Below are 15,466 nucleotides of genomic sequence, written 5' to 3' on the forward strand. Positions count from 1 at the left end.
ACTTAAAGTCATGGTTTCCAGGAACCTATCAGTAGCTTTTTGAGGACTTACTATAGTAGCTTTACCAGTTACCTCACAGGTTGTTGTGAAGATAATAGAAATAGATTATAGTGACTTATGAAAGATTTTTGAGATTATAAGAAATGAGAAAAGGAAGACAAAAAAGAGAGCGTGTGTGGAATATTTTACCTAACAAATAACTAGTGCAAAAATAATATAAAGTTCTGGGCCAGGAAGAGCTCTAGGGCTGTGTAGGGGAGCAGAGAACACACCAACACTTGTCCATATTAAGGAGATTAAGCATCAAAATGAAGGAATTTGAGTACCAGCTAACCAAGATAATGGAAAAGGAGTGAGTAAACTGTGGTTATAAAATGAAGTATTTAACCACTTCTGTACGAGCATTGACTGTAGTCGATAGCCACAGATGAACGGGCATAGCCAAGCATTGACTTTAGCGTTAATAGCAAAACTTGTCTTTTCTAATTTTTCATTTATCAAAATAAAATTGTGAACATTTAAAAATAACATAATAAAAAACATATGTTTTTATATGTTACCTATTTTATATGTTACCTATTCTGATTTACATTACAAGTAAAGCTGCCTGTAAAGTAAAACAAGCTTTCAGTGCTTTAAAGCTTTCCTCATCACACAAGAGCAAAATGGATTCATCGTCAATGTACAGCACAAACTATCATGCAGACTATGAGTGCTGGCTGTGGGCAAGGTTTCGTGGCTGGTGAGCACATACTGAAGTGGTTAAGGGGTCCTGGTAAAAGCAAACAGATAAAGTAACAAAGTACTTGTTGAGGATAAGAGCTTTGGGATAGTAGAGATGCTGAAGTACTTAAAAAACAGGAGAAACGAAAGAAGGAAATCAATGATAATTTGACTGTTTTTAAGAAACAGATGTCACCTTTGGTATCAGTAGTGACAGTTCTCGTTTGTCTTTGGAGGAATTCCAGTTTCTCTAAAAAGGCAGTGTAGAGATTCTGATGGCTGGTACAGATTCTGTTCTTCCTACCCATTTTGAATCCTAGATTAGATTTTCTGTAGCAACTTTGCTTGAATGTCTAATTCTCAAACAGAATTAGGAAATGAAGATTGGTTCTCAAGGATTTCCTGGTCACTTCAGGAACACATGGTTTTTCTAGATGATGTCATGTCCTGCTGAACCAAAAATCCTTCCCAGAATGAAACATTGTATTAGAGACACTTTTGTTAGGGGTAGAAACTAGCATAAATTTAAAAGAATAAGTGTATTGGTAAGTCCTGTTTCCCAGCTCTTAATGTCCTTTGTCTGGTTTCTTTTCCTCTGAATAGGTCACTGCAAATGACCTTCAGGAGAATATCACAAAATTAAACAATGGGATGGCTTTTATGATTAAACACTCCCAGAAACTTTTTAAGGTAGGTAAGGGATGGCATTTGGTTGGTAACAGGACAAAGAAAATGGAGCAGGGTGGGATCCTAAGCAGGGCTATGAAGATGACTGTAAAAGAAAGGCCCTGATGGGGGTTGTAATGGACAGAATGGACAGTATCAAAACCCAGGGGAACAGCCACAGTGGAAAGGATGGGAATAACAAGTCCTCTGGGTAGTTGGCTCCACCCTCTGAGCCAGCCTTCCTTTTTCATGAAAGGCCGCAGGTATTGGCAGCTGAGTAGTTTTATCCTGCCTGCTTCCTGCCAGTAGAATTTTGAGGGTCTGACCATCTCCTTTCATTTTGTACTCTTTGGCCCTTTCAGTTCAAACAGTCAGTGTTTCTGCCAACATAATTTTCTTAAGAACTTTGTGGGTCTTCTCTGGATTTTAGTGGGATTCATTGCATTAGACAAAAGGCACATACACAGATCTTTTGAAGATAAATCCTTTTCTGCCTTGGTCTCCTGCTGAGAAGGCTGAGAGACAATGCCTTTAAATATCCTAAAGGCCCTCTAGTTTAATTGAGAGGATCTGTGAGGCACACTGTTACTCTCTTGAAAGGACCCTTTGTGAATACTATGACCTTTTGATGTTTTTAAGATTTTAGCAAAAGGTTGTATAGTCGATTTCTTGACCTTTTCTTTAGAGTATACTTTCTCGATAGTGAACCTTTTAATTTTAGCTTTTTTTTTTTAAGTAGAGATAGGGTATCACTATGTTGCCCAGGCTGGTTTGAACTCTTGATCTGAAGTGATCCTCCCACCTTGGCCTCCGAAAGTGCTGACATTATAGGCGTAAGCACCTGGCCAATTTTAGCATGTTTTGGTAGCTGAAGAGGCTGAGAATTTCCAAGGTCATCCTATTCTGGTTCCTTTTTTCTTATAAAACACTTATGAAATTTATCATCTTAACCATTTTTGAGTGTACAGTTTTGTGGCATTAAGTATAGTCACACTGTTGTGCAGTTATCACCACCATCCATTTCTAGAATTCTTTTCATCTTGCAAAATTGAAACCTTGTACTCATTAAACAGTAACTCCCATACTCCTTTCCTCTCCCCCGAGTCCTTGGCAGCCAACATTCTCCCTTCTGTCTCTATGAATTGGACTATTTGGGTACCTCATATAAGTGGAATCATACTCTACTGCCCTTTTGTGACTGGCTTATTTCACTTAGCATAATGTCCTTAAGGTTCATCCACACTGTAGCATGTGACAGGATTTCCTTCCTTTTTAAAGGCTGCATAGCATTCTGCTGTGTGGATATCCCACATTTTACTTATCCATTCATCTGTCGACGGACACTTGGTTTGCTTCTGCGTTTTAGCTAGCATGACTAATACCACTACAAATGTGGGTGTATGAATATTTTTTCAAAGCCCTGCTGTTGTCAGTTCTTTTGGGTAAATACCCAGAACTGGTATTGCTGGATAATATGGTAATATTAATAAAATTTTTTGAGAAACTGCCATATTCTTTTCCATAGTGGCTATCCCATTTTTTGCCAACTGCACGAGGGTTCTGATTTCTCCACATCTTTGGTTTCATGGTTTGGTAAAGTATTGGGCTCTACTACCATAGGGGCCAGAGCTTCTGCCTCCAAAATTTCCTCCCTTCTTGGGTCCACAATTTGAAGATGGATTGTTGTAATCGCCAAAATCATTGTAGCTTCCACCACCTCCAAAATTGCTTCCATTATTACCAAATCCACGCTGTAGCCATCCCCACTGCCACCATATGTATCACCATTGACCAACTGTGGCTACCACCAAAGCCACCACAACCACTGAAGTTTCCTCCACAGCTAAAGCTATCATTCCCACCAATACCTCCTCCACGACCACCACCAAAGCTTCTAGAACCACTTGGGCCTCTTTGGCTGGATGAAGCACTAGCCGTCTCCTGCTTCAACATGGCTTACCTTCACAGTTGTGGCCATTCACAGTATGGTATTTCTGAATGACGGTCTTATACACATAATCATGGTTGTCAAAGGTTACAAAAGCAAAGCCCCTCTTGCCACTGCCTTGGTCAGTCATGATTTCAGTCACTTCCATTTTACCATACTGTTCAAAATAGTGATGTTCTTCAGTATCTTCTTTAATGCCACCAACAAAGATCTTTTTCACAGTTAAGTGGGTACCTCATCTTTGAGAATCTTCTCTGGAGCCAGCTCTCTTTCATTCTACAACTCTTCCATCTACCTTGTATGGCCTTGCATTCATTGTTGCATCCACCTCCTCCACAGTGGCATACGTGGCAAACCCAAAGCCCATGGAGCACTTGGTGTTTGGGTTTCTCATTACCACCCAGTCCATGAGCATTCCTCATTGCTCAAAATGGCTCCACAGACTCTCACCCATTGTTTCAAAGCCAACCCTCTGATAAATAGCTTCCACAGCTGTTCGAGCTCTTTGGGAGACTCTGAGACATGCTGGCAGTGGGAAGAAAGACTTCTAATGATGCCTCCTCGGCAGCATCCATGGGCAGAAAAAGCTCCTCAGTTAAATTTATTCCTAGGTATTTATTTATTTATTTTGGTGGCTTTTTGTAAAGTCACCAATGATTGCCTTCTTGTTTTCTTTTTCAGCTATTTTGTATTGGTGTATAGAAACGCTGCTGATTTTTTTTTTGAGACAGAATCTCTCTCTGGTAGAGTGCAGTGGCATCATTATAGTTCATTGTAACCTCAAACTCCTGGGCTTAAGAGATCCTCCTGCCTCAGCCTCCTCAGTAGCTGGGACTACAGGCACATGCCACTACTTTGGGCTAATTTTTCTATTTTTAGTAGAGATGGGGTTTCACTCTTGCTCAGGCTGCACTTGAACTGAGCTCGAGCAATCCTCTCGCCTTGGCCTCCCATAGTGCTAAGATTACAAGTGTGAGCCACCGTGCCTGGCCAGCTACTGATTTTTGTATGTTGATTTTGTATCCTGCAACTTTGCTGAATTTTAAAATCCAATCTAAGAGTTTTTTGGTGGACTCTTTAGGTTTTTCTAAATATAGGATCCTGTCATTTGCAAAGAGGGACAATTTGACTTCTTTTCCAATTTGGATGCCTTTTATTTCTTTCTCTTGCCTCATTGCTCTGGCGAGGACTTACAGTACTATGTTGAATACAAATGCTGCAAATGGGCATCCTTGTCTTGTTCTAGTTCTTAGAAGAAAGGCTTTCAGTTTTTCCCCCTGTTCAATATGATGTTAGCTATAGGTTTGTCATATATGGCCTTTATTACGTTGAGCTGTGTTCCTTCTATGCCTAATTTGTTGAGAGTTTTTTATCATGAAAGGATGTTGAATTTTATGAAATGCTTTTTCTGCATCTATTGAGATGATCTATAATTTTTGTCCTTCATTTTGTTGATGTGATGTATTACATTTATTGATTTGCATATGTTGAACCATCCTTGTTGCATCCCTGGGATAAATCCCATTTGTTCATGGTTTATTACCCTTTTTTTTTTCTTTAGAGACAGAGTCTTGTTATGTTGTCCAGGTGAGACTCAAACAATTCCTGGGCTCGGGCAATCCTCTCACCTGAACCTCCCAAGTAGCTGAGACTATAGTTGTGTACCATTGACCTCAGCTCTTGTGTTATCTTTTTATGTGCTGTTGGATTTTGGTTTGTTAAGCATACACTTTTTTTTTCTTTCTTTATTAAGTCAAGAACTTTTACCTTTTCACTTAAAGGAAGCACTTTACAACTTCTGTTTAGCATGTCTGAAACTGCCAGCATCACTACTTTTATGCTTTGGAGCCATTAGTAAGTAAAACAAGGGTTACTTGAATACAAGTACTGCTATATCTTGGCAGTCTGGCTACTAAGTGACTAATGGGTGGGTAGCATATACAGCATGGTTATGCTGGACAAAGGAATGATTCATGTCCCAGGCAAGTTGGGGAGAAATGGCGTGAGATTTCATCATGCTGCTCAGAACAGTGCAGTTTAAAACTTATGAACTGTTTATTTCTGGAATTTTGCATTTAATATTTTCAGACCAGGGTTGACTTTGGGTAACTAAAACCATGGAAAGCAAAACCATGGATGAGGGAGGACTGCTATACAAGTCTTTTACCTTCTTGGTTAAGGGTTGAGTTAATTCTTAAATACTTTATTCTTTTTGATGCTATTGTAAATGGAATTGTTTTCTTAATTTCCCTTTTGGATTGTTCATTGTTAGTGTATAAAAATGCAACTGATTTTTGTGTGTTGACTTTGTATCCTGGTACTTTGCTGAATTTATCCTAACAAATTTTTTTGGTGAAATCTTTAGGGTATTCTACATAAAAGATCATATCGTCTGTGAACAGATAATTTTACTTCTTCCTTTCCAATTTGGATGTCTTTTCTTTTGCTTGTCTAATTGCTTTGGCCAGTTCTGGTTCCTCTTTGTTTAACAGTTTTTTTCCTCAATTTATCTCTCTTACATCATAGCAGCTTGATTCTTTTTTTTTTTGAGACAGAGTCTCAGTTTGTTGCCCAGGCTAGAGTGAGTGCCGTGGCGTCAGCCTAGCTCACAGCAACCTCAATCTCCGGGGCTCAGCGATCCTACTGCCTCAGCCTCCTCCCGAGTAGCTGGGCCTACAGGCATGCGCCACCATGCCCGGCTAATTTTTTGTATATATATTTTTAGTTGGTCAATTAATTTATTTCTATTTTTGGTAGAGACGGGGTTTCGCTCAGGCTGGTTTCGAACTCCTGACCTTGAGCAATCCGCCCGCCTTGGCCTCCCAAAGTGCTGGGATTACAGGCGTGAGCCACCACGCCCGGCCGAGCAGCTTGATTCTTAAAGGTCAGGAGGAGAGTCTCTCTAGCGTGTGCTAGCAATTTGAAGCCATATATACATCTCTATATAAAATAACCTACCCTCTGTATGCCATCTCATTACCTTTGCCATATGATGTAACCTAATCATTGGAGTAATATTTCATTCACCAGTATTCAGTTGGTTAGAAGCAAATCAGGAGCCCCACCCACACTCATGGAGAAGGGATTATACCCAGGGTGTGAACCTACGGGCCACTCCTAAGATTTACCCACCACAGGCTGGTAAGTGACCCAGTGTTCAGAGTTTAGAAGTGAAAGATCAGAATCTTTTGCTTAATAAGCTAGAAACAAAGGGTGAAAGATGCATCATCCCTACTGGGTTTAGCTGCCAAGGCCAGTTTCTGGTCAATAAGAGGTCAAAGGAGAAAAAGTGGTTTTTAATGATAAGCAAAGATATTGCAAATCAGTTCTTTATATACTTCGTATTTAGGACAGCTAGTTCCAAAGCATGGATTTATGGGAGGTAAGTAGAGAGAAGTTGTGAGTATGGAGGGTAAGGCAGTATCTGACAGTAGTTGTGAGTCAGAATGGGGGATTTTTAGGAGTAGTTCCTAATAGAAATCTCCTTCCATTGAGTTCTCTTGTTACCATTGATTTGGTAACTTTTCATAGCCACCACCCACAAGTTGAAAGAGAGGTGGGATTTCCAGTCTTTCGACCTTCTGATCTCTACCTGTGGAGCCCTTTTTTGCTTGCTGAATGTCAAGTGTACACAATTTAAGTATACAATGAAGTTGCACTTCACTGTGAAGGATTTTTTTTAAAGTGACGTTAAACAACACACATTTATTATCTTACAGTTCTATAGGTCAGAAGCCTGACTTGGGTCTCACTGAGCCAAAGTCAGGTATTAGCAGGTTGCCTTCCTTTCTGATGTTCTTCAAAGACAGTCTGTTCACTTGCCTTTTCCAGCTTTTAAGGGAGCCCACATTCCTTGGCTTGTGCTCAGCCTTCTCTGTCATTAAGGCTAACAATTTTGCCTCTCTGACCATCCTCCTTTAGTTGCAATTCTCCCTAACCACAGCTGGAAAAGGTTTTCTGCTTTTAAAGCCTCTCGTTATCATATTGGACTCAACTGGATAACCTAGGGTAATCTCCCCATTTCAAGGTCCTTAACTTAATCACACAGCAACATCCCTGTTACCACATCCGAGAGAGATGGAGGGAAAAAAACCAAAATGTTTTACTCTATACTCTCACTCAATATAATACTCTGACACAGATGTGTGGGGGTATTCCCTCCACACCAAACAGTTCTGCAGTGGACACCTGTCAGTTTAATTCTGACACTATGTGTCCAGAGGCAGCCTCACATCCCACAGGTTGAGGGCTTAGTCCTGTAAGATGGCTGTCCCACTTCAGATGCTAGTTGGAAGTAGTAGGTTGATACCTTTACTTCTGACTCACTGCTATAAATTGGGGGTGCCCATGACCCTCTCTTTGGGTTAATTTGCTAGAGTAGCCCACAAAACTCAGGGAAATACTGTACTTACACTTACCCATTTATTATAAAGGATATTACAAAGGTTACAGATGAACAGATGGAAGAGATGCTTAGGTCAAGGTATGTGGGAAGGGGCATGGAACATCTATCCCCTCTCTTGGGTGCCACCCTTTAGGACCATGTGTTCAGCTATCCAGAAGTTCTCCAAACCCAGTCCTTTTGCGTTTTTATGGAAGCCCCATCATGTAGGTGAGACTGATTAAATCACTAGCCATGGCGATAACTCAATCTCTCCACTTTTAGTTGGTGATGGGGCTAAAAGTTCTAACCCTCTCATCATGCGTCGGTCTTTCTAAAGGTCTTCAGCTACCAGTCATCTCATTAACATATAAAAGTCACTTGCCATTCTGGAGATTTCAAGGGTAGGAGCTGTAGGCTAGGAAACAGGATCAGGGAGTTGAAGACCAAATATATATTTCACAGTGTCATACCATGTAAGGGAACATATCACTGTGAAGGATGCTGAGAGTACAGATGGTATTAGATGGCACAGATCTTAGAGATGAAATACAAGTATAATCTCTCCTATATGTCATTCAGCTTGGTGTAAGTTCTACTTACTAGACTTTCAAATTTTACTATGTTTACTCTTTTTTTCTCTTCTGTAGACACTCTTTCATCTCCTCACTTTTGGGGTTTTGACTCTTGTTTGCTACTTTGCCTTTATTTCCAGGCTAGTTTGGGCATTTGAGCTTCTGTTGATCTCTAAAGGAGAGGAAGAAAGTTTAATGGGGATTTATTTTGGTCGTAGGTCTTTTCTCTTTGGATTTGGGTGGGAACTGTTGTCCTAGTGGCTACCTGCTTCAGCACCTTGACTGAGTAGGTTCTTCCCAGAGCCTTTCCCCTGGGGGAGAAATGGTCTCATATTCTAAATGCTCTATCATTTATTCTGGGTTCCTGTTTTACCCTAGATCTGCCCTTTCTGTGCTTTTTTGTGTCATTGTCTTGTTCTCAGGCTTCTTTGGGTGGACTTTTTACCTCCTTCATCCTCAGATTCTGTGTTGTCTTTTTTTTTTTTTTTTTTTTTTTTGAGACAGAGTCTTGCTTTGTTGCCCAGGCTAGAGTGAGTGGCGTGGCGTCAGCCTAGCTCACAGCAGTGAGTGGCGTGGCATCAGCCTAGCTCACAGCAACCTCAAACTCCTGGGCTCAAGTGATCCTCCTGCCTCAGCCTCCTCCCGAGTAGCTGGGACTATAGGCATGCGCCACCATGCCTGGCTAATTTTTTCTATATATATTAGTTGGCTAATTAATTTCTTTCTATTTTTAGTAGAGACGGGGTCTTGCTCTTACTCAGACTGGTTTTGAACTCCTGACCTCGAGCAATCCTCCGGCCTCGGCCTCCCAGAGTGCTAGCATTTCTGTGTTGTCTTCATTCTGTTTTTTTTCTTTTTTTTACTTTTTTCTGTTTTACCATCTTTCCTAAAATTCTTAACTATTTCTAGCTCTGAGTCCTCCACTATTTTCAGTCCATCTAACTTAAATGTTTTATATCTCCCTAAAAGAAGCTGCCATGTCTGTTCCAATGGGTTTGTAATGTATGTACAGTTAAGGCCATACCCACTTTACCTGAGCAGTCCTTTTGTTGATTCTCTGTGAATTGTAAAATATGTAAGGTCTTAGGTTTTCATGCAAACCTATCTGTCACTGGTTCCCTTTCTAGATAACCCTTCAGCTCCTAGTATCTTTGGAGTGAGAGCAGAGGTTTTTCTTTCCCTCTTCTTTTCTTTTTTTTTTTTTTTTTTAAATGAGAGTTGCAGAATAGGTGGTATGGGTTCTTTCATATTCTTGTTTGGAGAAAATTTTTCTTTTTTTCTGCTCCATATGATCTGTAGAAAATTTGTTTTGGTTTAAAACTCTGCTTTGTGGTTTTTCCAAGTTAAAAATTAAACTATAGATATCATTAATGTCTTTGTCATGAGATCTTTTATAAAAACTTTTATTATGAAAAATTTTAAATATGGAGAACAGTAAAAAGAGTAAAAGATATCTTCTTTCTGGTTGTTAAAAAAAAGAAAAAATAAAAAAAACCACAAAAGAGTAAAAGAGCAAATATTCATATATAACTCTCCCTCAGATTCAACAAATGTTATCGTTTTGCCATATTTGCTTTCTCTCTCTTTGTATATGCTTATACTTTTATTGTTTCTGGCTGAACCCCTGAAAGTGATTGCAGACATTGTGATACTTCATTCCTAAATACTTAAGCATGTATCTTCTAATAAGAATATTCTCTTAATAGTCACAGTACTATTATCACATCTAAGAAAATTAATAAGAATTTCATAGCCTCTAATATTCAGTACATATTCAAATTTCTTCAGCTGTCCTAAGAATGTATTTCATAGCTGCTTTTTTTCAGCGTAAACCAATAAAGGCTTATGTACTGCTTTTGATTATTATGTCACTTTAAATTTAGAACAGTCATTATGCTTTTTCTTCATGTCATTGATTTGTTGAAGCATTCAAATCAATTATATTGTAAAATGTCCCACATTCTAAATTTGTCTTATTGTTTTTGTAAGGTCATTTTACTTGTTTATCTCTCCTCTTCCATGTGATTTCTTCTATAGACTCTAGAAGTTAGGTCTAGAGTCTTAATTAGATTCAGGTTAAGCATTCTTGGCAAAGATACTTCATAGGTAATGTGTGTGTGTCTGTGTCATATTGCATCATATTAGGAGGCACATATTAAATTATTAGATTTTATAATAAAAATTAGAATTAGATCTAATCACTGTTAGTGATTCTAATTTTGCTAACTAATAGTTCTGATAGAGATCTCATAGATCTCTCAATTAATAAAGGTACAGTTTTCTCTTTACAATTAGTAAATAACCTGTAGGGTGATTACAGGTTATATAATGGTTTTAGCATCTATTGATAATCTTGCCGGAATCTGTGATTACATTGGGCATTAAAAAATTGTGATTTTGTAATTCTGTGATTTAATCTTTATTAGCTAACTTTCTTTAGAGAATAGCTTTCCTTTTTTTGTCTTATTCTTTCTCTCTTTTTAAATGATTATCACTGTAGACTCATGGATTTTTATTTATTCACTGTGTTGTTAGTCCATTTCATTAATTTTGATATTCAAATTGTCCCAAATTTGGCCAGTGATAGCCCTTGTAAACTGGCTCTTACATCTTTTCATCAGGACTCCATTGTCTTTGAGTGTTTCCTTTCTGGTATAAAATGTCCCAGCTCACTTTGTGCTTGTTCTGCCCTGGATCTGAAATCAATTATTTTCTCTAGGGAGCCTTGGTTTCTTTGAGTGACACTAGGTGTACTCATTGTTTCTGGTGTGTTATTGCCTCCAGGCTCTTTGAGGGCAAGGAAGTAGATTAAAATATTGTTTTAAAGAAATCATAAGTTCATGTTAGTACTGCTAATTCAGATTTAGCATTATAGAGCTTTTTCTTGGCTTCTTTTACTTTGTATCTCTTTTTCTTATTCTGTAAATTCCAGATTTTAATGGCATTTGTATGTGTTATTTGTTTAACCCTACAATATTTATAAATTAATTTCAAAATATTACAACTATTACTACTAACAGTAAACCTAATAAACCTACTGATTGAAGTTAAGATTTCCTTGGAGTTCCTTTTCCCTTAAATGTATGCCACTAAGGATGTATAGTTAGAATACACTTTTTTTTTTTTTTGAGACAGAGTCTTGCTTTGTTGCCCAGGCTAGAATGAGTGGTGTGGCGCCAGCCTAGCTCACAGCAACCTTAAACTCCTGGGCTCAAGCAATCCTGCTGCCTCAGTCTCCCAAGTAGCTGGGACTACAGGCATGCGCCACCATGCCTGGCTAATTTTTTCTATATGTATTAATTGGCCAATTAATTTCTTTCTATTTATAGTAGAGACAGGGTCGCTCTTGCTCAGGCTGGTTTTGAACTCCTGACTCGAGCAATCCACCCGCCTCGGCCTCCCAGAGTGCTGGGATTACAGGTATGAGCCACCGCACCTGGCCTAATTTTTTAAAAAAAAATTTTTGTAGAGACAAGGTCTCACTCTTGCTCAGGCTGGTCTCAAACTCCTGGCCTTAAGTGATCCTCCCGCCTTGGCCTCCTAAAGTGGTAGGATTATAGACATGAGCCACTGAGCCCAGCCTATACATGTCATGTTTGATTTTTAAAACAGCAATAGCTACATTGGTATCTTCTCGCCGTTTTCCCATCAGATTTGTTGAGATATCTATTTGGTGGCAAGAGAAAGGAAGCTATGGAAGAGGGCATTTTGAAGATCTTTGGCTTTTCCAAAGTAATCTGCCAGTAAAATAATTTTGAGAAACACTGTCCTTGTGGTCTGAAAGAATTGTAAATCCTACTAACCACTAGGTCTTGGTTTTCTTTTATGTCCTGTGCAGGCTCCTGCTTATATTCGGGAATGTGCCAGATTGCACTATTTGGGATTCAGAAATCAAGCATCAAAGGTAAGAATAGGAAATTACTCTTTTTTTTTTTTTTTTTTGAGACACAGTCTTGCTTTGTTGCCCAGGCTAGAGTGAGTGCCGTAGCATCAGCCTAGCTCACAGCAACCTCAAACTCCTGGGCTCAAGCAATCCTACTGCCTCAAATAGCTGGGACTACAGGCATGTGCCACCATGCCCGGCTAATTTTTTTTTCTCTATATATTAGTTGGCCAATTAATATCTTTCCATTTATAGTAGAGATGGGGTCTCGCTCTTGCTCATGCTGGTTTCAAACTCTTGACCTCGAGCAATCTGCCCGCCTCGGCCTCCCAGAGTTCTAGGATTACAGGCGTGAGCCACCACGCCCGGCCTTAAAATTTTTATATAAAGTCCTTCTGCATTATTATAGCATATGATAGAAGCAATCTGTACATAGTAAATGTATTAAATATTTGACAATAACAAAAGTACAGTTTTATGTAATTCTTATTTTAGGTTCAGTGGTATAGTAAAACTCTATTAAATGGCTAAAAGAGTTGAGACCACATGAGCTTAGATAAGGAAATATGTGATGCTTATTAACAGAAAATTATATATGATTATTGAGCTTTAAAAGTAAGAAGTTAAAGTTACAAGCACTTTTTGTATACTTAAACTTTTTAAGTTCTGTTTAGCCTGTCTTGGTTAGAAACTTAAGCTGTCATGTTATTTTTTTCTACTCCTGTTTCTCTCTCTCATTCAGCAAATATTCATTGTGACCAGGAAAACAGTATTTGATTTCAACTAGTTTAACTGGAGTGTGTTTTTTCTTAGAGAGTTGTTTTTGTTCCTCTACTACTGCCATGTAGTTGTCATATTAAGTTGTCCTGTGTGGGAAGGAGTACCAGCCAAGAACCAATGCCCTTGGGCTCCAGGGTGGATCGTCACTTTAGTATCTACATGACTTTAAATGTACAGTTTAACTTCAATTTTTTTCTTCTGTCAAATGGAAATGGTGATACTTTCCCTGCTTACCTTGTAGAATAGCAGTGAGAATTATGTGAGATTAAAAGATGCCTTGAGGCCGGGCGCGGTGGCTCACGCCTGTAATCCTAGCACTTTGGGAGGCCGAGGCGGGCGGATCGCTCAAGGTCAGGAGTTCGAAACCAGCCTGAGTGAGACCCCGTCTCTACCAAAAATAGAAAGAAATTAATTGACCAACTAAAAATATATATACAAAAAAATTAGCCGGGCATGGTGGCGCATGCCTGTAGTCCCAGCTACTCGGGAGGCTGAGGCAGTAGGATCGCTGAGCCCAGGAGATTGAGGTTGCTGTGAGCCAGGCTGACGCCACGGCACTCACTCTAGCCTGGGCAACAAAGTGAGACTCTGTCTCAAAAAAAAAAAAAAAAAAAAAAAAAAAAAAAAAAAGATGCCTTGAAAACTGAATCCTTATACAAATATAACTCTTTGTGGCAATATTTCAAATGCCTTTAGGTTCTCTGGGCAGGTCATGGGAGTGTGCTATTAATAAACTATAGTAATACGTTCTTCTGTATCTGATAAAATTGTTAAGATTTTTTTTTTTGTTCCTGGGTATAGGAATATACTGTATCCTCACTCCCCCCTTTTTTGTTCCAGGTTTTTGTGGGAACCCAAAAACAAAGCCTGCGCATACATGAATTCTCTTTTCTTTTAAATTTTCTTCAGGATGACCTTGATCTGACAGCTTCATGTCACACTAAGTCCTTCCATCTGACAAAATCTCAGACACAGAGCCAGGTAGATTCCTGCTGTCATCAGGAGGAGACCCAGCAGCGTACGGAGGAGGCACTGAGAGAGCTGTTCCAGCATGTTCACAATATGCCAGAGTCAGCAAAGAAGAAACAGCTTATCAGACAGGTGCCTGATGGCAGGGAAATAATGATGGGGCTTTAGGCATGTGATCATGGTTGTAGAATCAGTAGGGAATATTGTTCCTCTACTTGTATTGAACCTCATTTAATTTGGGACCCTCATTGGGCCAAACTTTGGCTCAGCCAAGGAAGCAAGCTTGTCTCTGGAATCTCAATGGCGATATCTGCGCTACTGCCCCACTAGAGAAAGGAGTGCAGGCTCTTGGATTTCTATAGTTAAACAGGAGGACCCAAGTGTGGTTAGAGTGTCTGTAATTATAGTCATGTATCAAATTTGCTGAGAGAGGACCAGTAGTTATATTGTTCCAAAGTTTAAACCCTTTAGATTTTCTTGGCAAATAACTTTCTGAATTTCACTTTTATTGTTTGTAAAATGGTAATAGTAATGTTCATCTTTCATGGTTGTAAAGATTAGAGATAATCTATGTAGAGTGGCTTGCACCGCAGGGCATAAATGGTAACTCTTACTAATGGAGTTGTTTATGGCTAGAAAACATGATAAAAAAAGGTCTTACTCTGATACTAGAAAGTAGGAATTCTAGTGGCTCAGTTTGTTTATTTAGGAGCTGTGGGAACAAAATTAGGTCTTTCATTTGCCATTTTGGGACTCAAAGTGTGGTTTGAATAAATCCTGATGACTTGGGTAGTTTCTGTCTCAGGAAATTTATTTTGTCTCAATACCGCTTGAATTTTAGCTAAACAGGCAGAATAAGCCTCTTATTCAACTGGGACTTTTTTGGGGAAGTTTTTATTTATTTATTTTATACCTAATGTCAAGCATAGGGCCAGGTGTAAACAACTAAGAGAAGTTTTCTGTCACTCTCTTTGAAGTTACTTTGAGATCTAGTAAATTACGCTATGACTAGAATTTTATAGGGTGCTGGCTGAGTAATGTTGCAGATTCAAAGCAGTCTAGTGATTTAATTCTTGATAGAAACTAAAATAGCAGTTTCATGTAGGACAAGTATGACTTCTTTCAACAAGAACACTTAGGGTTAAAGATAATACAAAGGAAAAACATTATTTTGGATTTTTTAGAAAAACAGGAAATTATAGAGATGAAGAAAATAAATCACTCATCCTGTTAGTGTTTACATTTTAGGCATTTCTTTCAGTCTTTGTCCTGTGGATATACTTTCACATAGTTATGATCATACCATATACTTTTAAAATTTTATTTCTTCCTTTTTCACTAAACATTATAACATTAACATTTTCTCATGCATGCTTGCAAACTCCTTGCATACATTTTAAATACTGCTGTTTTTCAGCTTCATTGTAATCTTACAGGACCACTGTCATATATGTAGTTCATCATTGACCAAAATGTTGTTATGCAGTGCATGGCTCTATTTGAATTTTATTTGTGGTAGAAACTAAATTGTTTCCCACAGT

The 15,466-nt window shown here is 38.8% G+C and overlaps 1 protein-coding gene and 1 pseudogene across 3 annotated transcripts in view; one reads left to right on the forward strand and one right to left on the reverse strand.

Moving 5' to 3' along the window:
- Window positions 1-15,466, forward strand: part of ARHGAP19 (Rho GTPase activating protein 19) — a 59,955-nt gene that overhangs the window by 32,602 nt on the left and 11,887 nt on the right. For all 3 annotated transcript variants that reach the window (XM_076009898.1, XM_076009896.1, XM_076009897.1), the window contains exons 6-8: window positions 1,327-1,413; window positions 12,132-12,197; window positions 13,866-14,057. In XM_076009898.1, the coding sequence (XP_075866013.1) occupies window positions 1,327-1,413; window positions 12,132-12,197; window positions 13,866-14,057 (345 nt within the window). The remainder of the gene's footprint in view (window positions 1-1,326; window positions 1,414-12,131; window positions 12,198-13,865; window positions 14,058-15,466) is intronic.
- LOC105875636 (heterogeneous nuclear ribonucleoprotein A1 pseudogene) lies at window positions 1,484-6,326 on the reverse strand (annotated as a pseudogene).

Source organism: Microcebus murinus, chromosome 14 (assembly GCF_040939455.1).
Source record: "Microcebus murinus isolate Inina chromosome 14, M.murinus_Inina_mat1.0, whole genome shotgun sequence".
NCBI classification, from domain to species: domain Eukaryota; kingdom Metazoa; phylum Chordata; class Mammalia; order Primates; family Cheirogaleidae; genus Microcebus; species Microcebus murinus.